General features: G+C 42.0%; 1 protein-coding gene across 9 annotated transcripts in view; it reads left to right on the forward strand.

The window, feature by feature from the left end:
* The window catches only part of LOC124120609 (RANBP2-like and GRIP domain-containing protein 8), a 302,310-nt gene that overhangs the window by 8,720 nt on the left and 267,342 nt on the right, over positions 1 to 26,248 (forward strand). For 6 of the 9 annotated variants that reach the window (XM_048391239.1, XM_048391236.1, XM_046483476.2 and 3 more), the window contains exons 2-22: positions 1,978 to 2,202; positions 4,038 to 4,105; positions 5,102 to 5,215; positions 5,477 to 5,520; positions 6,010 to 6,056; positions 6,618 to 6,677; positions 7,904 to 7,972; positions 8,758 to 8,919; positions 9,422 to 9,552; positions 9,853 to 9,985; positions 10,636 to 10,807; positions 11,714 to 12,296; positions 13,351 to 13,584; positions 13,910 to 14,111; positions 14,928 to 15,062; positions 16,303 to 16,366; positions 17,275 to 17,423; positions 17,707 to 17,883; positions 18,526 to 22,061; positions 22,659 to 23,014; positions 23,695 to 24,822. In XM_048391239.1, coding sequence (XP_048247196.1) covers positions 2,131 to 2,202; positions 4,038 to 4,105; positions 5,102 to 5,215; positions 5,477 to 5,520; positions 6,010 to 6,056; positions 6,618 to 6,677; positions 7,904 to 7,972; positions 8,758 to 8,919; positions 9,422 to 9,552; positions 9,853 to 9,985; positions 10,636 to 10,807; positions 11,714 to 12,296; positions 13,351 to 13,584; positions 13,910 to 14,111; positions 14,928 to 15,062; positions 16,303 to 16,366; positions 17,275 to 17,423; positions 17,707 to 17,883; positions 18,526 to 22,061; positions 22,659 to 23,014; positions 23,695 to 24,822 — 7,636 coding nt within the window. In that variant the 5' untranslated portion in view covers positions 1,978 to 2,130. Of the gene's footprint in view, positions 1 to 1,811; positions 1,867 to 1,977; positions 2,203 to 4,037; positions 4,106 to 5,101; positions 5,216 to 5,476; positions 5,521 to 6,009; positions 6,057 to 6,617; positions 6,678 to 7,903; positions 7,973 to 8,757; positions 8,920 to 9,421; positions 9,553 to 9,852; positions 9,986 to 10,635; positions 10,808 to 11,713; positions 12,297 to 13,350; positions 13,585 to 13,909; positions 14,112 to 14,927; positions 15,063 to 16,302; positions 16,367 to 17,274; positions 17,424 to 17,706; positions 17,884 to 18,525; positions 22,062 to 22,658; positions 23,015 to 23,694; positions 24,823 to 26,248 lie in introns of those variants that run through there. The other 3 variants (XM_048391243.1, XM_048391237.1, XM_048391242.1) reach the window with 3 other exon arrangements.

Genomic DNA, 26,248 nt, shown 5'->3' on the forward strand with positions numbered 1-26,248 from the left:
TTGTTCCCCTACAGGTTCCTGCTGCAGAGTATGTCCCCTGTACTCCGGTGCATGTTTGTCCCCCTTCAGGATGCTGCTGCAGAGTATGTCTCCTGTACTCCATGCAGTGCATGTTTGTCCTGCTTCAGTATACCGCTGCAGAGTATGTCCCCTATACTCCATGCAGTGCATGTTTGTTCCCCTTCAGGATGCTGCTGCAGAGTATGTCTCCTGTACTCCATGCGGTGCATGTTTGTCCCCCTTCAGCATACTGCGGCAGAGTATGTCTCCTGTACTCCATGCAGTGCATGTTTGTCCTGCTTCAGTATACTGCTGCAGAGTATGTCCCCTTTACTCCATGCAGTGCATGTTCGTTCCCCTTCAGTATGCTGCTGCAGAGTATGTCTCCTATACTCCATGCATTGGATGTTCGTTCCCCTTCAGGATGCTGCTGCAGAGTATGTCCCCTATACTCCATGCAGTGCATGTTCGTTCCCCTTCAGGATGCTGCTGCAGAGTATGTCCCCTGTACTCCATGCAGTGCATGTTTGTCCTGCTTCAGTATACTGCTGCAGAGTATGTCCCCTGTACTCCATGCGGTGCATGTTTGTCCCCCTCCAGGATGCTGCTGCAGAGTATGTCCCCTGTACTCCATGCAGTGCATGTTTGTCCTGCTTCAGTATACTGCTGCAGAGTATGTCTCCTGTATTCCATGCAGTGCATGTTTGTTCCCCTACAAGATGCTCCTGCAGAATATATGTCCCCTGTACTCCATGCAGTGCATGTTTGTCCTGCTTCAGTATACTGCTGAAGAGCATGTCCCCTGTACTCCATGCAGTGCATGTGTGTTCCCCTACAGGATGCTGCTGCAGACGATGCCCCCTGTACTCCATGCAGTGCATGTTCATTCCCCTACAGGATGCTGCTGCAGAGCATGTCCGGAAATGGATACAAGTAGTTGTTCGGGAGAGAAATCTGTCTAAGTTTCATTAGGGGTTTCTGATAGAGCCTATATAAAAAAGAGTGAGTAAGTGAATGAGCAATATAAAACTGTCTCTCATACAGACCCTGAAAAAAACTATCCGATTTGTCCCAAGCAAGTCTACTATATCCATACTTAAGGCTATATATCTTCAGTTTATATTTATTTCTATATAAACGACCCCCTCCCAAAAAAACCCAACAACAACAAACAAACAAAAAACAAAACAAAACAAAACAAAAAATCAGAAACTTCTGTCATTTAATGTGTTCTTGATTTTTCACACCTGCAAAAGTAAGTTTAGTCTATTAACCATTCTCACAGATTGGTGAGTACCACAGATTGATTTTTTTCGGTACGGTATGAACTAAGAAAATGAGTCACATTAACGTATCAAAGTTTATACGTTCAATTACAAATTCAATATGTTTTTCTTTGCTTTTTTCCCCCTTTTTCTATTAACAGGTTCGTTTGACAATGATACATTTGGTATTCATTATTTACTTTACGCAAAAACTTCATTGTTCACTTGATAAGGATTCTGTGGATGCTTCAGTTGTGATGTGTAATAAGGAATATACATTCTCTCGTGAAGAAAGGCTTAAAAACACATGACATTGAACTGTGCGTTGTGCTCAACCGGAAAATCCCGAGATTACACGAGTACCTACTACCGTAAAGTGATTCGCGGTCCACTTTACAACATCCAACTGTTTAGACATAAAACACATTCTTGGGAAGATCTTAACTGTTTGTTATTTTACAATGAATGTTTCTTGATGGAAATTGGTAGGAGCAAGTTAAATAACATAGTGTCCCGAAATAAGTTGTCGTAATCATATCCGGTACGAGGGTAGAAACCGGTGCGCAACGTGCGAGCGGAACGCCGTCATTTTCAAAGTCAAGTAAGATACGAATGTCAATATTCACAGCGCTTGTAATGGATGTTTGTCTAAGCGCGCACGAGGAGAATATATTTTGTGTTTAATATCATCAATAAGATTTTGCTCTTTCAGACGTCTTATTCAGAACACAGTGAAGCCATACACGCTGGTTGAGGGCCTCATTCGTAGAAAACCGTTTGTGATCAAGAAAAATGGCGGAAAATTAAATGCGCCGCATCCTCACATGTTCTGAAGAAAAAGGTTGGAGGTGAAAAGCTTGAGACCATGTTTCGAACGAAACAAGACGTCGATAGGCATGCTGCGAGTGTACTGGGAAGAATCAAGAATGAAAAAGAGGTGAGAAAGAGAAAAAGTTGTGTCATCAAGTTCGTCTTGTCAAGAGCACACTCTCTCGAGTCTTAGATTCAAGTAGGCCTACTTTCGATATAGCGAAAATAGATTTGGATTATGATATACGTTATTTGAATGTGTAATCCTGTTGTGTATCATCAACAACATTATTACAATTCTAAAGACGAATTCAATTGCCGATGGTGAAAGACGAGAGATTTTGTTTTGTCTGTATTGAAGATGCTGCAGTTCAGCATTTTCAGGTATCAGTAAGAAGTTTTAGAGGTGGTTGGTAGCACAGGTCCTCGAAGCAGGATAGTAACATCCTTGAAACACCGGACCCATATATCCCCGCCATATGGGTTTTCGGACGCTTAAGAAAAGTCATAGTTTTCTCTCTAATCACATGAACAACTCTTAACAAATCTCATTCACTTCTAAAAGACCAACATAATTTACATGTGTGCAATGTCAATAAATAAATACCTAATAAACTGCTTTCCTGTGGATTATAATAAAAAAATATTTAGGAAATTATCATCACTTGCTTGATAACAGTGTTAGAACCTACACCGAAGCGTCACTCATAATTGTAATAAAGAAGTTGTTCATCCATATATCTATCCTTGCTTAGTACTCCAACTTCTAAATGCCTCTCAAAGAAGAAAATAATAAAAGATGATGAAGTGAAAAACTAAGATATGCACATAAGTTCCCATTTACAATCCATTCATCCACATGAGATAGAGTTGAAACCGAAAAGAAATATATATTGAAAATATAAATAACCTTCATAAACTGGGGCCTGCTATAAAATGAGTCTATATTTAGTAAACAAATATATAAAAAACAACTCTAAATGATGCAGGTCTTATTCATTGACATGACCCGTAGAGATGAAAGATCCCTGAGAGGAGCTTATGCACTCTAGATGACCCCTGATGTCACAGGACATTGTTTCGCTGGTGAATCTGGCAACTCAATTTCACAAATTACGTCATAGGGTATTGTGACATGTTTGAAAAGTTTGTGGTACTCTATTCTAAACATGCTAGAGGCAGGCCATATATTATTAAGTTATTTTCACATCTTCTTTGAAATGCTGACACATTCTTTTTCGTTACTACACATCTGTTCCCATTATTATGTGTAGTTTGCTATTCCTTGGGCTTCATGTTCCTTGGGCCCCTCACCATGCTCACTGTTATGTTCACAGAATCCTCTGACGTTTTTCAGCAATATGTTATTAGTTTTTGTGAAATCAGGTCAGCTGGCTAACACATGATGCTTGTGTGGAACCTGGCACTTGGGGCATCATAGTTCCTATTATTAATGGACCGCCTCCGTGGTCTTGTGGTAGAGCGTCCGCCCGGAGAGCAGAAGGTCCGGGGTTTGATACCCGGCCGTGTCAAATCAAAAGACGTTAAAAGATGGTACTTGTTGTTACCCTGTCTGGTGCTCGGCATTAAGGGGTTAAAACAAGGACTGGTCGGCTCGGAGTCAGTATACTGTGTCTGAGTGGGGTATTCATGTTAAACTGCTGCGTGGTATCTCAGTGAGCTAGCACTATAAATCAGCATCAGTCCGGACTAGTACAAGCAGCCACACATACACACATGCATGCACGTCGCTATATAAGTGCAATAATCTTGGACGCGACGTTAAACCCCATTTCACCTCACCACCATTCTCAATTCTGTCCATTTAGGTAATACCCAACAGTTAGATTTAACACCTTTTATCGTTTTCTGCAGTGATCACGATGTGCTGAAATTTATATCAGCAGTGCTAGGATGTGGATTGATAATGGTGTGATCAATGTTCCTGTTGTTTGTTAACAGAAAAACTCCAGAGGCTACCAGATAGCAAGGCTGTATTTTGACGTGTCCGAGTATGAAGTTGCTAAAAGGTAATATGAAATGAAAGGATAATAGCATTAGCAAATTAAATTATCACTGCCCATAATCATTTGTTTATGAATATGATTTTGATATAATAAGTGACAATATTGCATAAGAGTAAATGCAGTGTCTGGTCCTGTGGGAATTCAGGGTTAGAATAAGTCCCCAGCACCATATGTCTGTTGTAGCAGGTGACTTGATGAATTGTGTGGTCAGGCTTGATTCCTTGTTGATTGCATGTAATCATTATATATTTGTTAGTTTGTTGTTTAACGCCGAACTCAGCAGTATTCCAGCTATATGATTGAGGCCTGTAAAATATTTGAGTCTGGTCCAGACAATCCAGTCAGTGATTACATCATGAGCATCGATCCACGCAATAGGGATCAATGACATGTATCAACCAAGTCAGCAAGTCTGACCACCAGATCCCGTAAATCACCTTTTACGACAGCATAGTCGCCTTTTACGGCAAGTGTGGGTTGCTGAAGACCTATTCTACCCCGGAATCTTCACGGGTGAATCATTATATATACCTGTATGTTGATTCCAGGAAACAATAGACCCCACATATCAGGCTGCTTATTCAAGGTCATTAATATTTTTTTTAGCATAATTTGGGTAAGAATGTCATTTTTGTGATTGTTCTACAAATGGCATGGTGATATCTTCATTGTTGTTTTTTTCCAACTATTCTTGGGAGGTTGTATGATTGTCATTTTGGATGATGATAAGAATTGGGTCAGAAAATGAGTGGATTTGAAACCCTAATCCATCCATGTGCTTTAGTGTTGTTGACTTCATGTGTTCTGTGGGCGGTCAGGTAGCCTAGTGGTTAAAGCGTTCGTTCGTCACGCCGAAGACCCGGGTTCGAATCCCGACATGGGTACAATGTGTGAAGCCCATTTGTGGTGTCCCCCGCCATGATATTGCTGGAATATTGCTAAAAGCGGCGTAAAACCAAACCCACTCACTCACTCATATGTTCTGTTGCTCCCCTCCAGGTACCTGTCCTCGTTCCTGAGTGTGAGAGAGACGGTGCCCCAGGCACACAAGCTCATGGGGCACATCTTCTTAAAGACAAATGAAAAGGAAAAGGCTCTGGCATGTTACAAGAGGTAGTGTCCTGCAGCATACATGTTGTTGCGTCACAGGTTTATTAATTATGAGCATGTTATTCTTTACATATATCAAATGATATTTACAAGCCAACTAGTTCTTTTCATTTTACCAATATACATTGCCTCACTTGGACTTTTAGAAAACACATTGCCGTTATGCCACTATATGCATGCTAGGCTCAAATGACAGCAGTATTGCCGTTTCTACATTGAAATTATCGGTGTCAGTGTATTTCACCTCAACTGTGTGCATTTCAGGGCCCTGGAGCTTGATGGCACGCAGAAAGATTTGATCATCAAAAGTGAGTTGCTTTGATATTTGAAGCATCATCATGATCATTGTGAAAATGTTATCAAATTTAGTAAGAGAACTAAACACTTGCAGGGATGCAAATTGGCTCTAGCCTGTGATCCTGAGTCAATCTGTTGAAGGTATTCTGACTAGTCTGCTAAACCAATGCTAGTAACATTTTCAACAACATGGTGGTATGTATATGACCACCAGTATTGCTGTGTTAATTCCTTTTCAAAGAAACTGTATTTTACCTTATGAGTGATATTGATTGTGACTTTTCTGTTACCTGTTTGATAGGTGAGATTATTTACAAAGCATAACTTGTGATTGTTCGTCTCACACAGATTGCTTGTTTTATCAGATTCACAAACGGTAAATACCACAAATTGTTATACAGAATATATTCTTGTTGATCAGTACAGCAATGTTTTGTCACTGTCCTGAGTTTTGGTTTCATTTTTTGAATGTTTGATGTTTTTTATTATTTATGTTTCAGTTTGTGAGCTGTGTACGCAGGTGCCAATGGATCCTGAACGAGCTAGAGTGAGTTAAAATTTTATTTAATGAATACATGGACATGTATGTGTAACTCTATAGCTGGCATTCATGAAATATCCCGGGGCGGTCGGGTAGCCTAGTGGATAAAGTGTTCGCTCGTCACGCCGAAGACCATGTTCGATTCCCGACATGGGTACAATGTGTGAAGCCCATTTCTGGTGTCCCCTGCTGTGATATTGCTGGAATATTGCTAAAAGCGGCGTAAAACCAAACTCACTCACTCACTCATGAAATATCCCACTTAATATAATATGGATCTTCCTCATTAACCAGTTAACCCAACTATTTAAGACATTGGGGTATCCAGAGTACATTTCTATGGGAACAGTGACTTTACGAGACAAACAGCATTAGGACGTTTTCATTATTAAACATTGGATGGGACATTCCTCTTTCTACATTAAGATTTTGAAAATTCTTCATGACAGTTTTGATGACAGTCAACGTCCTGGAAACTGTAGTATTCTGAAACCTGTAAGAGCTGTGGAAAGTTGTGGATCGTCATCAGAGTTCACCTGTGTTATTTCTTGCTTTTGTTCGCTGTAGTTCTGGCTGGAGAAGGCGGAGCTAACCTGCCCTGGGAATGATGTTATCTTCAGACTGAGGGTGAGTGAGGACATCAATAGCCACTTTTGCCACCAGTTCAGAGCCTGAGTCTAGCTCTTCAAACCTATTTCTTATCATCTTTGTTTATTAGCAAACATCTGTTAATCAGAGGCAACTTTAATGGGTCGTTTGGTTACAATCGGTGCCTTGTGTGTCACTGTACCCCGGCAATGTGGATTGTTGCTGTCATTATTTTACAGCCCACTGTTATATAGCTGGAATATTGCTTAGTCCGCAGTTGAATAATAAAAATAACTATAAATATCGCTGCAAACAGCAATGTCGGGCTCCAAGTGAAATGTACGCAAAAGTATCTGTCTACATTCAAATCCTTAAATAGTTTGCTTGTGACAATGCCATCAGAACTGAGGCGTTGCAATGAAATTGGTGTGTGCCGGAGAATCTCAAAGTGTTCTAAATCCACTTCTTGACCATGTTTGAATCCTCTTATCGTTTGCTGGTACCAACGCCACAAAAGTTAAGGCACCCCTTGCGAGACATCACCGCTGCAAAATAGGCTTGTGCCTTAGTTACAATGTGTAACGCCCATTTTTGGTGTTCCCCGTCGTGATATTGCTGGGATATTGCTAAAAGCGGCGTAAAACCATACTCACTCAATCACTCAAGGGTAGCACACATAATGCTGAAGACATTTGTGAAAAGACTGTATTGCTCTTGGGTCTCTGGAAAGCCAATGAATGGCGCTTCCTTTAGTATTTTCCTCGAAACATATATGAGATTACTAATCATGAAACAAAAAATTGAATATAACCTCCAAGCAATGTTACTTTTAACATGCAACCAAGAACAAAAAATGTGGTACACATGGCACTAAAACTTTCAATACCTTCTGTGTATAACCTTACAACTTCTATACAAGATAAAACAACCACATTGCCATCTCATCTTACTGTGTACCCATTCACTGCTGGGAGAACAGGCATATTTTAGACAAGGTCCCTTGCCCATGGAGACACCACATATGTTAAATGTGCTTCAGTGTATGACAGGACCGAAGCCCCAGACGCTCTAAATACCCATTCAAGGACTCTAAGCAGCTGTCGTTGCCTAGCTTCACCTGATTTGTGACCAAACAAACACAACAAAACAAATATTAGCAATAATAATTGGGTGCTATGTATTTTGTGTCATTTCAAGATCTATTCATAGGGCTTGCATGTAAACATAACTTTTGCCCATAGTTATAATGTCATGTTCTTGTGCAGGAGATGATAGCCCAGAACAGTGGTGATGAAGACTTCCAGGAACTAGAAAACCTCATCACATCAGAATTGGTAAGTGTCCATGTACATTCATATGAACTAGGGGGCACGGGTGGCCCAGTCGTCTAAGGCGCCGCGATTCACTGTGCAGAGTTGCGCCCCTTGGGCACGCAAGAAACCTATGATTGTGGGTTCGAATCCGGTTCGCCCCATGTGTTTTTAGGTTTGTCAGCACCGTACCCATGCTCGTGGGTTTCACCGAAGTGGTAAACGTCTGAGACCTGCATCCCTTCGGGCTTTCCTCCCACATTAAGCTGACACGCCGTGATATAACTCACTCACTCACTCATATGAACTATATAATTTCCAGCGTTGAAACCATTCCATCTTCTCTTGAGTCGATGTGTCAGTAGTGGGATGCACATACTTATACCAGCTGAATGGACATTGCAAAAAATGAAGCTGATCTGATATACTTAAAGTGAAATATTTTGTCAGTGACAGTATTGTTTTGGTCCTGTGACAGCCAGCAGGCACTCAGTCTGAATTGTGTGAGCTGACTTGATGACATCAACACTGCCATAACAATTTGTTGAGGTTTTGAGACGGCAACTATCCAGTCAGATAAACAAACTCAAACAAGTGATGGTAACTAATTAAGCATCTCCAAAAAGTCTTGTACAAAATGTCCAATTTTGCAGTGGTTGGGAAAACTAATGTTTGGAGAACTTAAAAGGAATAATGTGCTCAAAGGTTAAATGTTGCTGTCTTTGATTTACATCAAATGTTTACCTGTAGAAAATCGTCCTTGCATGTTGTTGTGTCAAGGAGTACTAGAGTCATATTTATTGTTGCAGACACAACGACCAGAAGATGTAAGCCTACGAGTGAAGCTGCTACGCTTGTACCTGAAGTCGGGGAAGCTTGACCATGCTTACAATGTGGCTGTGCAGACTGACCGCACCATGGCTTTCACAGACAGCCTGGAGTGGTATGAAACTCTCCTTGATGTCTACTATGTAAGTACTGGGGCACTTGACACAAGCATATAAGGCATTTGTTCTGTTCTGAAACTAAATGTTTGGCAGCACCTCTGTTCTTGTCTTTACTAATGTAGCTTGGTCATCAGCAATGGGAAACATGCTTACACTATTTGGCCTTAGGGGGGCCCAGCCTTCCAACGCACCGCATGCACTTCTCTGTGCAGAGATGTATGCCTTGGGCACACGAGAAACCTATGATTGTGGTTTGAATCCTGGTTCGCCCCCGATTATATTTCTGGGTTTGTCAACACCATACTTGTCCTTGTGGGTTTCAACTAAGTAGTGAATATCTGAGATCTCCATCTCCAGGATTTCCTCTCTCACCAAGCTGACTCACCGTGTCTGTCGGTCTTTCTGTGTCTCTGTGTCTCTTTCTGCTTGAACGGGCCCGGACTAATGCCAATTTTAGACTACTTGCTTTTTTGGAAATAATTTTGTTATAAATGGTGCATAATCATGTATCTTCTCCATCTTCTAGGCCTACAAAGGGAAGACTGGCTGCCGTGGAGACCTACGATTCTACACCCAGTTCCTGCACACTTTGAGGAATGTCGTGTACCTGCGTCTATGTTACAGGGAACCTGCTGATTGTGCTGAGGTTCTTCACCAGTAAGTTACAGCCCTGTCATGTATATTTGACTAGATACAAGAGCAGTACCCTCTGTGCCATGAAGCTTAATGTGTGCCATGGAAGCTTAATATTGTTAGTGTATCATCCAGTTCCTCTCTTATTATGCTTGAAGAAATAGGAACTATGCTAATCCCAATCCCAATTTTGAACAAAATATCATTTTCTCCACAATTTGTTTACCCAAAGGCTCTTAGTTTGGAATCCTTGATAAATCCCTGGGTGGTAAAAAGGCCTAGACTGTGTAGGACCATGGAGTAAGATTTGTTGCGTGTGTCCAGGTTTGACCAGGTGCTTCAAGAAGCTGTACAGATTCCAAAACAGCAGGAGGACGACTGGATGTCATTCCTAACTGAGATGACCGGCCAGTTCTTCTTCTCCTGCGGCACGCTGCTGCTGAAGAGAGCCCAAAAGGTAACTTGTCTCTTCATTTGAGTCAAATCATAAATCCCTGTCAGTGTTTGTACAGGCCTGGAAATGAGCATCTGTATGTTCCATGCCAGTGTTCATTGCATCCCTGTAGGATTATTGCTCAGTGTACTTTAAGGCTTACACTTTCACATTGCTTTTGACATCTTTTAATCTTACTGCTTTTTGTTTTTTCTTGTCTTGAGTGTTTAGCTGAGACACCACTTGGCAACTGTGGCCCTGTGTTTGTAATGTGACTGTTAGTGGTAGCAAGCGGTTATGCATCATTGTGACGATTCTATGAAAGTGATGATGTTGCTGCCAGTGTAGCTGTCTTTCTTCAATTTTGTGTGTCATTAATCACTTTCTCATCTTTATTTTCTCTGCATTGATATTGCAAAGAGACATTATTATTACCTGAATTTTATGAGCATTTGGATCTCTTGATCTGACAGCTTATGTAACTATTACATTTAATTTGCAACTGTCAAACATTTTACACTTGTCTCATTTCCCCAAAGATGATATACAAATGGTATGGGTTTTTGGCTCGAAGGAAGAGTTACTTGGTATTGGTACTTGCATTCTTGAAATTGACTTGTCTAAAGGAAATAATGGTGTTAATGGCACCTCCTCATCAGATGCTTGTATGTCAGGGTGGGCTGTCGTGGAAGGATGTGATCCCCCTGGCCTCCGTGTGCTATCTTCTCAACAACTCCATCATCACAATAGACTCGCGGTCCGAGTGGTTTGTGTCAGCAAGCAAGGACAAGAAGAGCATGTATGAACATCTGCACATGATCAGCAACTTCCGACGCAGCCAGGGAGGTGAGGGAATTAGTCAATTATCACAGTCTCAGGGACAAGGATGAGTAAACAGTATCTGGACACTTTGTCTAAGTATGATGTTGTGAAAAGCATGACATACCTATGTTTATCTGGAGTGTATATTATGATAAGACATGATTCATAAACTTAGTGGTTTGAAAGATTAAAACGAACATGTCAGTGTTGGTTCTTTTTGGAATAAGCTTTCACTGTGTTAACCTCATGCCAAATTATTGTGAGATCAATTGTTAACTCTAACTCTATATTCTATTGCTATAACAGGGGTACAAGGTAACCTGAAACACATACTATCCCGCATAGTGATAGGTCCATTCCCTAAATCTACCAGCCCTCAGGATAGCTGTAACATTAGACAATCTACTGGGACAAGTGGGCTTGTGCATGTCTACATCCAAACATATTAATCTGAAAAAAAGCTGGTTTTCTATTGCTAGATGGTGGAGATAAGGGGGGTATTTGAAAGGGATTGTAAGGCAATGCAATAGTAAACAGGATGGTTTATTTTGAGTTCACTGTTTAGAACAGTTGACGGGGGCACGGGTGGCCCAGTCATCTAAGGCGCCGCGTTTCGCTGTGCAGAGTTGCGTCCCTTGGGCACGCCAGAAACCTATTATTATGGGTTCGAATCCCGGTTTGCCCTGATTATGTTTCTAGGTTAGTCAGCACCATACCCATGCTCGTGGGTTTCACCGAAGTGGTAAACGTCTGAGACCTGCATCACTTCGGGCTTTCCTCCCACATTAAGCTGACACGCCATGATATAATTAGAATACTGTTAAAAGCAGCGTTAAAATCAACTCACTCACTAGAACAGTTGACATTTGAATTTCTCCATGCTGCATTCACATGAGATACAGGAGCCTCATGTTACAACTACTTCCACAGGCCACACTCTACAAGCACTGGGCAAGGGAGACACAGCAACATGGACACAGAAACTGAGACAGCAATACTGCACACAACAAGGCCGAGAAAAGCTGTACGACATCGTCTTCACTCTGCCAGACATGAGAGCAAAGAAAGACAGTTCCTACCTGATGAAGAATCGGACCTTCACGGACAACATACTCCTGTTTCCTTCCCGGCGCCAGATGCGAACCTTCGACTCGGGTTGCTACAGACTCCATCCCCACAGTCTGACCAACTTCATATGGCTGGGTCTTCAACGGTACTCCTGTAAAGACAAGGCTCAGCCTTACTACGGCTTCGACATCTTTGAGGGTTTGGTTTACAGTGTGAAAAACATGTCAGTTGGTGGTGCGGAGTCTTTGTGTCAGCTGGACACAGATGTGTTTCTCATTGCGTCGGTTCGCTGTGCAGCATTGAGGCACCAGGAGATGATTCACATGGGTCACAGTGATCCCACGCAGCCAGACTTTCTACCCCTGAGTCTGACGAAACCACTGTGTACACAGGAGCAGGCAGACTGGTGGCTGGCAGCTTACAAATTCCACACTAACACAGTCAAGTAGGTTTCAAGAAGTTTACTGTCCTATTACACAACCTAGTCTCACTTTTTCCCACAACTACCGTATTCGATGTAATAAGCTCTCAAAATTAGTAATAGGGGGCTCTTATTGGAATATTATTTTGGTGGAAAAAAACAGAGTTGATAGATACATTTAATTGCCCATAATTAAGGGTGCATATAACACACGAGTGCGTATTATACACAAATAAATAAGTCTTGTGTACATTGATCAATCAGAAGGAGTGCTAATTGGGATTGTTCACTTGCCAATATATTAGCAAATATCGCAGTGGGCGCTTATTGGATCGGGGCGCTTATTACGAAGAATATGGTATGTTCATTTTGTCAATAGCCTTGTGTGGATTCCAGTTTAAAACAGGTCTCAAGCAACCTAATGGACCTGATGTTGGTTGATTGCATGTAGCCTGACCATGAACGGTGCTTATGATTTTAGTTATGTTTTTTTCTCTTCTTGACCTGATTATTTACAGGTCACTGTCGTATAGCGGCATTCAGCACCACATTGATGTAATAAATGTTTTCAATTTTGAGATTCATTATCAACAAGTACACCAGAAATATTTGTCAGAGGTGAACAAAATATTCACCATGCCATAAAGTACATACATTGCTCATTTCTTGTTGCATACGTGAGAAATCTAAGGGAAGAAAGTTGGATTTTATGTAGCACTGATAACCATGGATAAGCTAATGATGTCAATCACAGGATTGTCTGGTCCAGACTCGATTATTTACAGACGGCGGTCATATAGCTGCAATATTGCTGAGTGCGGTGTTAAACAACAAAGAAACAAACCAACAAAAAAACATGAATAAGTATCAAGTTTTATGATAGAATAATGAATTTGCTTTTATTGAAATGCCAGAGATGTCCTGTAAAATTCTACACTGGTACCATTTTGTGAAAAACGTAATGCATAATCTCAATCTCTTCCCCCATCATCCCCTTAGTTGCTATCCTAGATTCATCGTTGATGTATCATGTGCAAGAGTCGGCACATTTGATGATTTGTATCTTATTTGTACTTAGGGACAACTTTTCCAAGATGCGCCACACCCTGCAGCGGGGGATAGAGACTGTCCGCCTCGTCGCGGGTCACGGGGTGTCTGTCAACCTCATCATCCACATAGCCAGGTCACTGGAGGTGAAGGCCTCTGAGATGAAACAATTGGGGCTACAGTTCACAGTGAATGTTACCGACACTGAGACCAGAGCAGAGTTTTACTGGGAGCAGGCCCTGGAAATGTTGAACCGACTTGATAAGTAAGGGCTGGTGATTAATTATAAGTCTTGCATGTGGTCCATGGCATATTGTTAACTCAGATATGATGCATGAAACCCTTACTTAATAGGTCGTGTCTCGCGAACCCTGAGTGACCCGTGAAGGTCCAGGGTAGAATAAGTCTTCAGCAACCCATGCTTGCCGTAAAAGGTGACTATGCTTGTCGTAAGAGGCGACTAACGGGATCAGGTGGTCAGGCTCGTTGACTTGGTTGATGCATGTCATCTTATCCCAATTGCGTTGATCGATGCAATACAACACGATGAATTTATATGCAATGATTTTGCATGTGATGCATGTTGCCAGGAACCGGAATCCCCCTGTGCCGAAGCACCGACTGTTCAAGGATGACACTGACCAGGACCTGGACGAGGCCACCATTAAAGCGCTCACCTCCGAGGTCCAGTACGCTGTTGGCTGTGCAGCCATGAAGAAAAACAAGTACGAGGATGCTATCAATATATTTGACAAACTACACACGCCATATGCTTCACTCAACTCGGCAAAGGTAAGTAATTTTATGATCAATGAACACAAATGATTATTGATGTGTGAAAGGACGCTGTAAGTGTTCCTAGAGGTGTGTGAAATGTTGTGTTGTGTATACAGTGAATGGATAGATTTATTGATTTATTTAGATTAGTCAGAATACAGAGATGTACAATTATGATGCGATTTGTCATGCGTCAGTACACTAAGGCTGTGTATGTAACATCCAATGACAACATATTTAGCCTCAATGGCTAGGGAATATGGGGTTGAAAGCATGCAGTGATTCAAGAAGCAGGAACCCCAGCTTAGAATTGTCTCAGTTAGCAATTTTGGTTGTAAGAGGCACGTTAATGGAGCGGTTGGTCAGGATTGACACAGACACGCACGTATGCACGTACACACACACACACACACACACACACACACACAAACACACACACACACACACACACACACACACACACACACACACACACACACACACACACACACACACACACACACACACACACACACTGTGACAGACACAAAATAATTGTTTTGCATCAGTTATGATCCATAAATTCTGCATCAGTATTTGCAATTAATTTCGGTTCCTTGAGGTTTTCTTCTCAATGATTTGAATCTTGGTACCCTACATCTTGAGCATAAGGGCAATGACTAGGACGCTTGACGTTGTGCTTAATGTGGAACACTGCATGTAGTCCTTCTGTGCATTGGGGCAGAAGGTATTGCTTATGAAATACCAAGTGTACCAACGTCGATGCTGTAATCTTAGTGTTGATAGCTGGAGGTTATGGTAAGACTGTATGCTGATGTTCTGCTGTTCTAGATATACAAGGTTCTAGCAGAGCAGGAGCGATCTCGGGATGCTCCTGTTGGAAGAGAACAACACCAGATTCTCTTAACAAAAGCTCGGGATGCCATCTATCGTACTTTTGATCTTCTGCAAGGAGATAAGAAACATGTGAGTGTGCACTGATCAGTGCTGATTGAATATTCGCGACTGGAAAACAGTTAGGGAGCTAGCAACTTACAGGGCTCGATTTAAGGAACTACCTATAGATTTGAACATGTTGACCAGTACCAGTAGATGCACCAGTCTAAATCAGGTTGCTCTCATATCGGTACCCATGAACTATACTGGCAGTGGTATTTCCTACACTTGTGGCAGATGTAATTCTGAAAATGTCATCCCGGGCACCAACATTACTGGTAGTACTTGAAGCCAAATCTGACATTCTCTCCACAAACAAAGCCACTGCAGCTGTCACTGCATTATTATTTTTTAATAAAATTTAGACGTGGACCAGGTACATATAGAAAAAGATAATAGGTTGCATTTATATCAGGATGTACTAAGTCCATGTTTTATATGGTTAAATCGAGCCCTGACTGTCAATTTCATATATACTGAACTGCCATGTATCTTTTTAGAATATGTACATATGACATTGATCTTATTTTGATTAATGATACCACTAATACCAGCTGGAATGTAAGTTCCAAGACCACTGTATGTTTCGCTAAATGGTCAGTACCAAGTCATATCATGTGATGCTAAGAAAGAGGGAGCAATTAAATCGTCTTCAAATAAGCATTGCCATGAAGTTACAATGCATGTCATTAGATACTTATTTTGTTTTCTGTATTAGAATGTTAGTTTCTGAACAAAAAGAAATGTACTTTGTCTGAAAGTTTATACAGGATGTTATTTATAAAATTGACTATTTCATATGAGAAAATATGGAAATTTTGGTGAAAAAAAAACAGTTGAAAGATAAATTTCGTTGTTTATGCAGACAGCCTGAAATGTTAATGTACGACATATATTTTTCCAGAATTTAATTGCCCATAATTAAGGGTGCATATAATGCACGAGTGCGTATTATACGCGAATATATATAAGTCTTGTGTACATTGATCAATCGGAAGGGGTGCTAATTGGGATTGTTCACTAACCAATATATTAGCAATTATCGCCGTGGGCGCTGATCAGAGCGGTGCGCTTATTACGTCGAATATGGTATATCACATTGTGCACAGTTTGCTGTAGAAACACAGGAAGTATTTATGGTCAGAGATGTAACCATGTTGCACAGTTGCAGTTTGTTTCTTTTTGGATGTAACATTGTTTGTTCAGATAGTGTCATGACTATGAAAGTACAAGTATGAATAATGTTGATTGTATGTTGATTGTTTTCAAGGAATTGAACAAGTCGGTGCAGCAACATTACGATGAGATTGAGTCTCAGCTGATGAGTGTGGCAGGTAAGTGAACATGACAGCTAAAAAACAATTATGCTGTTTAAAATTCTGAATTCCTGTGCAATTGTTACTTGTGCTGTTTATTGTGACAGTGTGAAAATTAACTGTTTCTGTGTCACTGTACCTCAAAGGTATAGATTGTTACCTGTGTTGTTTATGGTTACAGTGTGAGAGTTAGCTGTTTCTGTCACTGTACCTCAAAGGTATAGATTGTTACTTGTGTTGTTTATGGTTACAGTGTGAGAGTTAGCTGTTTCTGTGTCACTGTACCTCAGAGCATAGATTTTTACTTGTACTGTCCAGGGTTTTATTGGACACAAAGATATTGCATTCTACACTCGTACAAATTGTGCATGGACACTAGTACTTTACATTGTGAGTCATGTGAGTCGCAAATCAGTTTGGCTATTTGAATCATAAAACTAACCAGAACTATAGACTCCATATGCTACATGACTGAAAAATTTAAGTTCTTGGAAATAATGTAAAACCAGCCTGGGCCCCTCATGTTCATACCCCAAAATTGTGACTGAGTTCATGGATTTGAAACTATATAGACCCATGTGAATCCCTGGCTGTCAATCACTGGTCTGACTTGCTAAGACGTGATTATTAATGATATGGCTTCAATTTGCTTTCACTGTCATAACATATCATTCAGTCTTCTAGAAGTATAAAAATAGGTGGGTGGGTTTTTTGCACCGCTTTCAAGCAATATCTGCAGTGTCAAGGCAGGAGACACCAAATAGGAATCAGACTCGGGACTTTTCCGCCTTGTCCCAAAAAATTCACCTTCATCCCCAACATATCACAGATCTATTGACCACAGTTGAGAGTTAGATTTTAATATGGTCCTTGCAGCAGTTTGTCAATTTAGAGGAAGTGTTCACCCCTGTCCTGTTGTTTGACAGAGTGGGATGATGATGAAGAGCCAAGTCAGTACCACACTCCAACAGCCATCCAGATGGATGGAGACGTGTCGTCCCCAGACCACAGTACACCAAGGGACAAGTCCAGGACCAAGTCTCCAGCAGCTCAAGTCAGCTTCAATACATCTGATGTAAGTCACAAATAATATTCGGACTGAAACAGTGGTGATCTTCTACTAAATATTATATGAAAAGTCAAATGAAAGATGAAGAAATCTACATGACCTGTTTTAGCAACCAAATAGTTCTTACAGTTTACTCCTCTATGATTGAATTTAGGGACCCCAATTTTTTTCGTTTTAACGTCATGACTTTCAATCTTGATCTTGAAAGTTGGTCTGTATCAGTGGTTTTTTTCACTTGGAAATTCAGTTGATGAGTTAATAATGTACAATGTTACGTACTCTTTGACAGGCTGGCCGACACATCAGACCAAGCCCAGAGCACATGGATGCCAAGATCCGTTCCCTGGCCTACTCCCAAGAGTCCTTGGTCAAGATGGTGCTTGCCCGCAATGAGGAGCTGGTCAAGTTCAACAGTCAGCTTGTGGAGGCCCTGAGGGAGAACAGAGAAGTCATCACACAGCTTAAGGTGAAGCTTACAGTTGTGTTGGGATAATTCCCCGTCATTTGGTGTGGCACTTTGACTTATTGTTACAACATATCACATGTTTTAAAAGTTTCGTGTTTATTTGTATGTAATGTCTCACAATGTCTCTCTCACTGTCCACTTAAGAGGGACTTAAGACATAATGCTTTGCTAACAAGTATTATAGGTAAGCAGTATCCTGTGCTTCTTGTGTAGTCATGCACTAGTGATGTAGAATGTTGCTCATGATCTTCACTACTGGTTTACCTTGCTGAGGCAGGCTAACACCTGGTCAGTCACTCTCTGAACCTTGGGGATATTTACTGCTCAGATGATGTTTTTGCTAGAATGAATACCCATGGGGATCCCAGGTTAGAAAAGGTCTCCAGCAACCAATGCTGGTTGACTTGGGTGGTCAAATTAGGTGACTCAGTTGTTTGTGTGCATGGATTGTTGCTCACAATATTGGTCACTGGATTGTCTGATTCAGAAGCGATTATTTACAGGTTACCATTATATAGCTGGAATATTGCTGAGTGTGGCGTAAAGGAACAAACAAACTAGACTGAAATACTTCTCATAATTTTTCTATATCGGCCTCCTATGCGTCATGTTTTTTCAGCAAAGAACAATTCTTGTTTTCAGTCCCAACTTAACTTGAGCCAGAAGTACAACTACTCCAGTCTGTCTACACCTGGACCTCACATGGCCTCACCCTACCATCCACCTTACCCCCCTCCTCAGGGAATGGCTCCTGCTCAGTTTGGATACCAGATGCCTAGTCCAGCAGGCTTACCTGGCTACAGACCTCCATCTCCTCGTTCACGTAGTAGGACCAACCTCATGGGACACACTGGCTTCATGGGCAAGGATGAGTCCAATGTTGTTGAAGGGGATGATGATGATGAGAATCCTTACTTCATTGATGGAGAGTTCTTTGAGGAAAGTTTAGCCCACCCTCATGGGCAATACTATGTACCAGACTCACACCTTGAATGGCCATATGGAAACAGGGCAGGCATTGAGGGAAGCTCAACGGTAACTTATGCTCCCCAGAACAGACCTCAGATGCCACAAAGTGGCTTCTTTGCCTCTTCTCTGAGGGGACAGTCAATACAGTATGGTCAGTCTAACATTGCTACATCAATGCCCGGTCCAGGATACTTTTCCTCACCCCATGGCCTTACGACAGCATCAGCAATAAACCAGACCCCCTCCCTTTATGCTGCCATCATAGGCAAGGATTCTCCTCATAACATGGGAGCAATACATGCACAGATTCCATCAGGAGCACCAAGTCCTGCTGCTCAGGCTATTCCTCAGTACCTGGGTCAGCCAGCAGCCCAGCCTCAGCATCAGCATCAGCCTCAGCATCAGCAGCAGCCTCAGCATCAGCAGCAGCCTCAGCATCAGCCTCAGCATCAGCCTCAGCATCAGCATCAGCCTCAGCATCAGCATCAGCCTCAGCCTCAGCCTCAGCCTCAGCCTCAGCCTCAACCTGCCACAACCCTTGCATCACAGATGGCTCAGAAGCCAATTTTCACATCAGGAAATTTTGGAGCTGGTGTTAAGACTGCTTCAACCCCTCTGACCAAGGCGACAAGTCCCCAGGCTGTCCCTGCTCAACCTCAACCTTTTGGTCAGATGCCACAGGTGCAGGCTCAGAATCTTGTTAACAGGGCTGTGACATCCACTACTTCCCCCAGTGCGTCTACTGCGGAAGTTGTTTGTATTTTCCAAGGAAAAGCAACCTACACATCGAAGATTGGTTCCAAGCAGGAAGGTAATGTCAAAGTGTTCTTTTTTGGTGCTGAGAAGGGTGGCCGGGTTAGGATGGAGACTCTATCAACGAATCAGATAATCCTCAACCATGACATTAATACACTGAAGCTGGTGGCAGCCTTCACCCCGCAGCTGGTCACATGGAAGAGACCCCAGCATGATGGGAAGGGAGAGGAGACTGTGAACTTAAACTTTGAAAATGCTGAACTAGCTCAGAAATTGAAGTCAGTCATTCAGAGAATCCAGGAAGCAGGGAAGAAATCTGAAGCTTCAACTCCAAAACCAGCTGTGGCAACTTCATCGCCATTCACCATCGCAGGCTCTCAGGCCTTTAAACCAACCACAACACAGACCCCTACAGGATCTTCACCTGCAGTGTTTGGCCAGGCTCAGTCAGGAATGCCTGCATCAGCTGCCCTTGCAGCCCTGTCTGCCAAACAAGGAGAGGAGAAGACTGTCCAATCTGGCGAAACACCTAAGCCATCTTTGGGTGGATTCACATTCAATACTACCCCAATGATCAAACCTCAGGAAGACAAGTCGAAAACATCACCAACAGTCAAACTGAAGGAAAGTTCACTCAAGGTAACAAGTCCTGGAAGCGAAACGCCTGCAGCAAATCAACCCAAGCCTTTTGCTGGATTTACCTTTACACCAACCAAACCCATAACTCCACAAGCACCAGTTGTAGCTGATGCTATGAAGAGAGGAACGGGAGATGGGCCCTCATCTGCTTCAACAGTTAGCTCTGCTTTTACTCTTGGACAAAACACTGGAAGCCCCATGCCCAGTTTTTCCAACATTGCTGCCAACACTTCAGCAACAGGATTCTCTGGATTAAAGACAGGTCAGCACTCGTTTCTGACAACCCCAGGTAAGGGAGATGAGGAGGATAAGGTTGAGGAATATGAACCCAATGTTGACTTCAAGCCTGTTATTGATCTGCCAGACTTAGTGGAGATGAAGACGGGGGAGGAGGATGAAGAGAAGGTATTCGGGGAGAGGGCCAGGCTGTTTAGGTTTGATGCTGATACCAATCAGTGGAAGGAAAGGGGCATCGGTGAGGTGAAGATTCTGTTCAATAAGGCTGCCAAACGTTACCGAATTCTGATGAGACGTGAGCAAGTTTTGAAGATTTGTGCTAATCACAACATAACCAAAGACATGAAACTGACACCAATGACCAGCTCTGACAGAGCTTGGTGTTGGTCTGCTATGGATTTTTCAGAGGAGGAAATGAAAATGGAAAAGTTGGCCATCAAGTTTAAGACTCCAGAATTGGCTGGTCAGTTCAAAGAATGTTTTGAGAAATCCCAGGATATGATGGAAGACTCACCAGTGAAACCAGTACCAGAAGCTATTGGAAGCAGTGAAGTAGCTGAGAAAAAAGAGGATCCTAAAGGAAAGAAGTCATTAGCAGACATGTTCAAACCTAAAACTGGAAGCTGGGAATGTGAGGGATGCTACTGTGTGAACAAGGGTGAGCAACTGAAATGTCCAGCATGTAACACAATCAAGCCAGGCGCCGAAGAGGAAGTTAAGAAAGCTGAAACAACCAAACCTGCACCAGGTATTTCCAGTGGAGGCTTTCAGATTGGTGAAGGAGGATTCCAGATTGGTGGGGGAGCAGGAGGAGGAGGCTTCGGTTTTGGGAAGAAGCAAGAAGGCGGAGGATTTGGTTTGGGCTCTGCAACGTCTGGTGGTGGATTTTCATTTTCTACAAAGCCAACACAAAGTGCTAAAGACTCTCCAAAGGAAACTGCAGTTGATTCAGGTAGAGAGGCTGCTAAAAACATCCTGAAGTCAGATGCATCCACGATAGGACCCGGAGGATTTAGTCTTGGAGGAGGTGGATTCAAGTTGGATGGTGTTGGTATTGATGGATTCAGTTTCTCACCCAAGCCGTCCACTCCAGCAACCCCAGCTAAAAGTGAGCCAGCTGATTCTACCACTGGAGGCCTCTTGGCTGAGATGCTGCAGTCTAATGATCCTCAGCCCACAACAACTGGAGCACCTCCAGCAGCTACATCTGGGTTTGGTTTTGCTCCCAAATCATCAGGATTCAACTTTGCTTCCGCAGCTGATTCTGCCAAGAAGGATGGATCTGGAGGCTTCCAGTTTAATCTTGGAAAGGTCTCAACTCCAGTGAAGAGCCAAGAAAAGAAAGAAAGCAGCTCCCCATTTCAGTTCACCTTCAGCCTTACCCCATCAAAGACTCCTCAAGCCAAGGCCTCTGTGACGTCCCCCAAATCTCCAGAAGGGGACTACTATGTCAATAAGGATGGAGAGGACTCTCACATCTATTTTGAACCTATTGTGTCTTTACCTGACAAAGTTGATGTGAAGACTGGGGAAGAGGAGGAAATAACCCGTTTTGAACAGAGGGCAAAGCTCTTCAGGTATGTTGATCTGTAGTAACTTCAACCCTGTGGGGAGTTCTGGTTAGAACAAGTTCTATTTTGGAAGCAACCTATTTTGGATCTGACTCGGTGACTTGGGTGATTGTGTGTCATGGTACCATCACAGTGTTATCCACAATATCAATCACTGGGTTGTCTTGTCCAGACTTGTTTATTAACTGGCTGCCTTCATATAGCTGGAATATTGCTGAGTTGGCAACAGACCAAACTTCAACCAGGAATTGGGAATTATTAGATTATTATCTTCAACTTACTATATGTTGTATCATGCTCCATGGCATTGTTGGCCTGTTGAAGAAGTTTTGTATGATGGCTTAAACTTTTGCATACTCTATAATCAAGTATACATGTACAGACCACTGCTTAAGGGCTTGGTTTGAATGTACCCCCCATGACGCATTTTGTTCAGAAAGGTTTCATGTCTCAGATTTATCATCTGTCGCTGCCTGGGTCAGATGTACGGCTTATGCTGCAGATCAAGTCATTCTCAAGGTCATTCATGAATGTTCACACAATTCAAGAAGCTATGGTATGGTATGAAGCTATCATACACTTGATGTTTCTTTATATTCTCAGGTTCAGTGAGGGTGAGTGGAAGGAGAGGGGTCTTGGCACAATGAAGATCCTGGAACACAAATCCTCTCACCGCTACCGATTGCTGATGAGGCGAGAACAGATCTACAAAGTCTGCTGCAACCATGTCATCACCCCTGAGCTGGAACTCAAGCCTATGGCCTCAGGTGATGGGAAGTCGTGGGTTTGGTATGCTAAGGACTTCTCAGAAGAGGAGGGCAAGGTGGAACAACTGGCTATCAAGTTTAAGAACAAGGAGATAGCTGACAAATTCAAGAAGGAGTTTGATGCTGGCAAATGTGGTGAAAAACGTGCTTCTGCTGCTGCTACAGAAGATGTGTCAGCCAAGCAGGTTGAGGGTGAGTCTACTGTGATCATTTACTGTTATGTAAGTAATAACATTGTCCTGTAGGATGAGGGCGACTTGATGTGTTTTCCTGAAATTGGCTTTGTTTGAATTTGTTGTTGTTACAACCTTTGTTTACAATGGATTCACTGCGATATATTCCTGGGTAGTTTTGTTCTTTTTCATGTATTTACTGATATAGGTGAAGGTCACCATAGGTCACATTGATCACAACTTGGTCCATTGGTAGGCATTCCTCCAAATTGATGTCACAGCAAATCCATCATGAACCCTTCTTAACTCAAGGTCAAGGGCATTCATTCCCATTTTGATTGAAAACAGATAGTCTAAAGTGTGACATTAATTTTTAGAGAACTTGATGACTGATTGTAAAGCATCTTGGTCATGTGACTTTGTTTTCACATGGCCACAATGACTCAATTAAGAGATTTTCATCATCAGTACCTTCTCCTTAAACTTTCTTTTGATGAAAAATTGTGGTGTCCCGTAACCATTTTACCTGTAAGAAAGTTACAGAAAATAAAATGCCACCCATATGTAATTATTATGTCATTGTGACGTTAAGATCTTTTAGAGTTAAAGATGTATTTGAAACCTGATTGTATAGAGGGTTAATGTGTACAGGTAAGCTAATATGGTTATTGCTGCAATGATTCCATCTGATCTCTTTAGTTGAAGCTCTGATGACAAGCTCAACCAAGCAGGTTTCTGGTGATAGTGGCAATCCTTATTACAAAGCTGAGCTTGAGAACCTAAGCATAGAGCCCTTACAGACCAGTAGGTCTAGTCAGCCAACAGGGGATGAGGGCAGTCCTTACTATAAGGAAAGACTGGATACATCTGGGGTTGAGGAACATATGTCTTCTGCGAGTGTTCAAGGAATTGGGGACAAAGGAAACCCATATTACAAAGCAGACATTGAGAAAACGAGTGCAGAATCTTTTATGACTAGCACCAGTGTACAAGGAACAGGTGATGGAGGTAACCCGTATTATGTACAGCATCTTGATGACTCTGAGATAGTGGAAGAAATGGCAGCTACAACTGTACATGGTACTGGTGACAGGGGAAATCCATATTATAAATCTGGGCTAGATGTGTTCAGTGTGGAGTCTTCGATGACCAGTTCGAACATTCAAGGTCAAGGTGACAAGGGCAATCCATATTATAAGGCTGATCTAGAAAAATCCGGAGTTGAATCCCAGATGACAAGTATGGACATTCAGGGTACTGGAAACAAGGGCAACCCATATTACAAGGCTCAGTTGGAGGAAGCAAGTGTAGAACCCCAGATGGAAGCTGCAAATATACAAGGTAATGGAGACAAAGGCAATCCTTATCATACAGCACAGTTTGGACAGGCTGCTGTCATAGAATCCATGTCAGCCACCAAGGTTGCACATGGTACTGGTGGTGAGGGCAATCCCTACTACAGCTCTGAACTGGACAGACTTGTGGATGAGTCCCTTCTGTCTAGCGCCAGCTATGAAGAAACATGTGATGAAGGCAATCCTTACTATTCATCCCAGCTTGACCAGACGGGTGTAGAGCCAGTGATACAGAGCAGTAGCACCCAGAGGACTGGGGGCAAGGGCAACCATTACCACACAGAACACTTGGACAGCTCAGTGGTTGTGGAGACTGTCACATCCATCACAGTCAGTCAGGCCACCGGGGAGGATGGCAACCCTTATTATAGCTCTGAACTGGACGAGTTGATAGATGAACCAAAGATGACATATTCTAGCAGTCAGGGGACTGGTAACCTTGGCAACCCTTACTACTCCTCCAAGCTGAATGGTGAGACCAGTATCCCCCTCCACTTGTAGCTTGGTATCCACACCGCCTCCATACTCATTGTTTGCTTTACAAACTTGCATCCTTCCAGGTTACGTCAAAAGTTTGATATTAGTTTCTTCCACTTAAGTGAAGGTTGTATCATTGTGATATATTATAGTTGATACTGGGTAATTCATACTGTAACAGTGTAAGGTTGGTGCTGTTTTCAGTTTTAGACATCAAACTTTTGACATAATCTGTATTCCTCTGTATACTCAAATATTTATCAATGTTTGTTGCTAATAACCTATAACAGAACACCTGACTTTGAACAGACATCTGCAGAAATATTGTATGGTTCAAGGCCTGTCCTGATTTAGCCAGACTGCCATTGAAGCTAATCCCATGTCAATTGCAGTAACAATAGATGAAAAGGACATGTAATCATGAATTTATGATCTCAATATTTTGGTAAAAAGTGAATCCATATTCGTATAATGGTTGTCACATTCGCCTGACCTCAGTGACTTGGTTCATTGTGTGTTATCATACCCGGACTGTGTTGAGTGTTGCTCATGATATCAGTCACTGGCGCATTGTTCTGCCTTGACTTGATTAGGTACAGGTTGTGATGACAGACAACAAACAATCTTGTCCTTCAAATCTCAGACATACATCAAGTGTTGTTCACTTCCAGGTGTCGTCACTGATTTTCAGTACTAAATCAGTGTAATTTTCACTGCTGTTTGACCTTTTGCACCCAGTGCAATCTGTTTCTGTGGAATTATTCTCTGGCCTTGACATTTTATATTAAACATGTTAAAGGTGACACAAATTGGATACCCAGTTCTTTGGCATCATGTATGACGAGATTCTAGTGTCTATTTGTAAATGTAATTGTCTGAGAACACTTTGAATGCAGGAAAGTTGCTGTAGAAATGAAAGACTTCACATCTTTGGAATTTCCCATTGTTTACATGGCAATTTTAAGGCTAACAAGTTAATGAGATTGTCAAGACTCCCTTAATTCATGACAACTATCATTGCCGACTTGAGATTCAGGGCATGACTGTATGGGAAAACTTGAGCTGGGAAAATTGTTTGGAGACAGCAAGCTGTCTTTGTCTTTTTCAAAAGCATTTGTTGTTATTAGAGAAAGTTGGACTGGCTCTTTATGTGGTGATATAGAGAGGAATTAACTGCATGAACAACTCAGTTTTGGTCAGTTTCACAATCAGCTGAGTTGGTATGAAACTAACTTGACCATGTTTATGTGGACTATCAATAAATTATCAGCAACCCATACCTTGTTTGTACTTACCACATTAGCCCACTACACAAATACAAGAGAAATCGGGCAATTATTCTCCATTTACATACATTATTGACAATACAGAATGTGTGTGATACTAACAGGACTATGTAAATATGTCTGCCAATAAACCAT

The sequence above is a fragment of the Haliotis rufescens genome, unplaced genomic scaffold (assembly GCF_023055435.1).
Source record: "Haliotis rufescens isolate VD_foot unplaced genomic scaffold, xgHalRufe1.0.p SCAF_9, whole genome shotgun sequence".
NCBI lineage: Eukaryota > Metazoa > Mollusca > Gastropoda > Lepetellida > Haliotidae > Haliotis > Haliotis rufescens.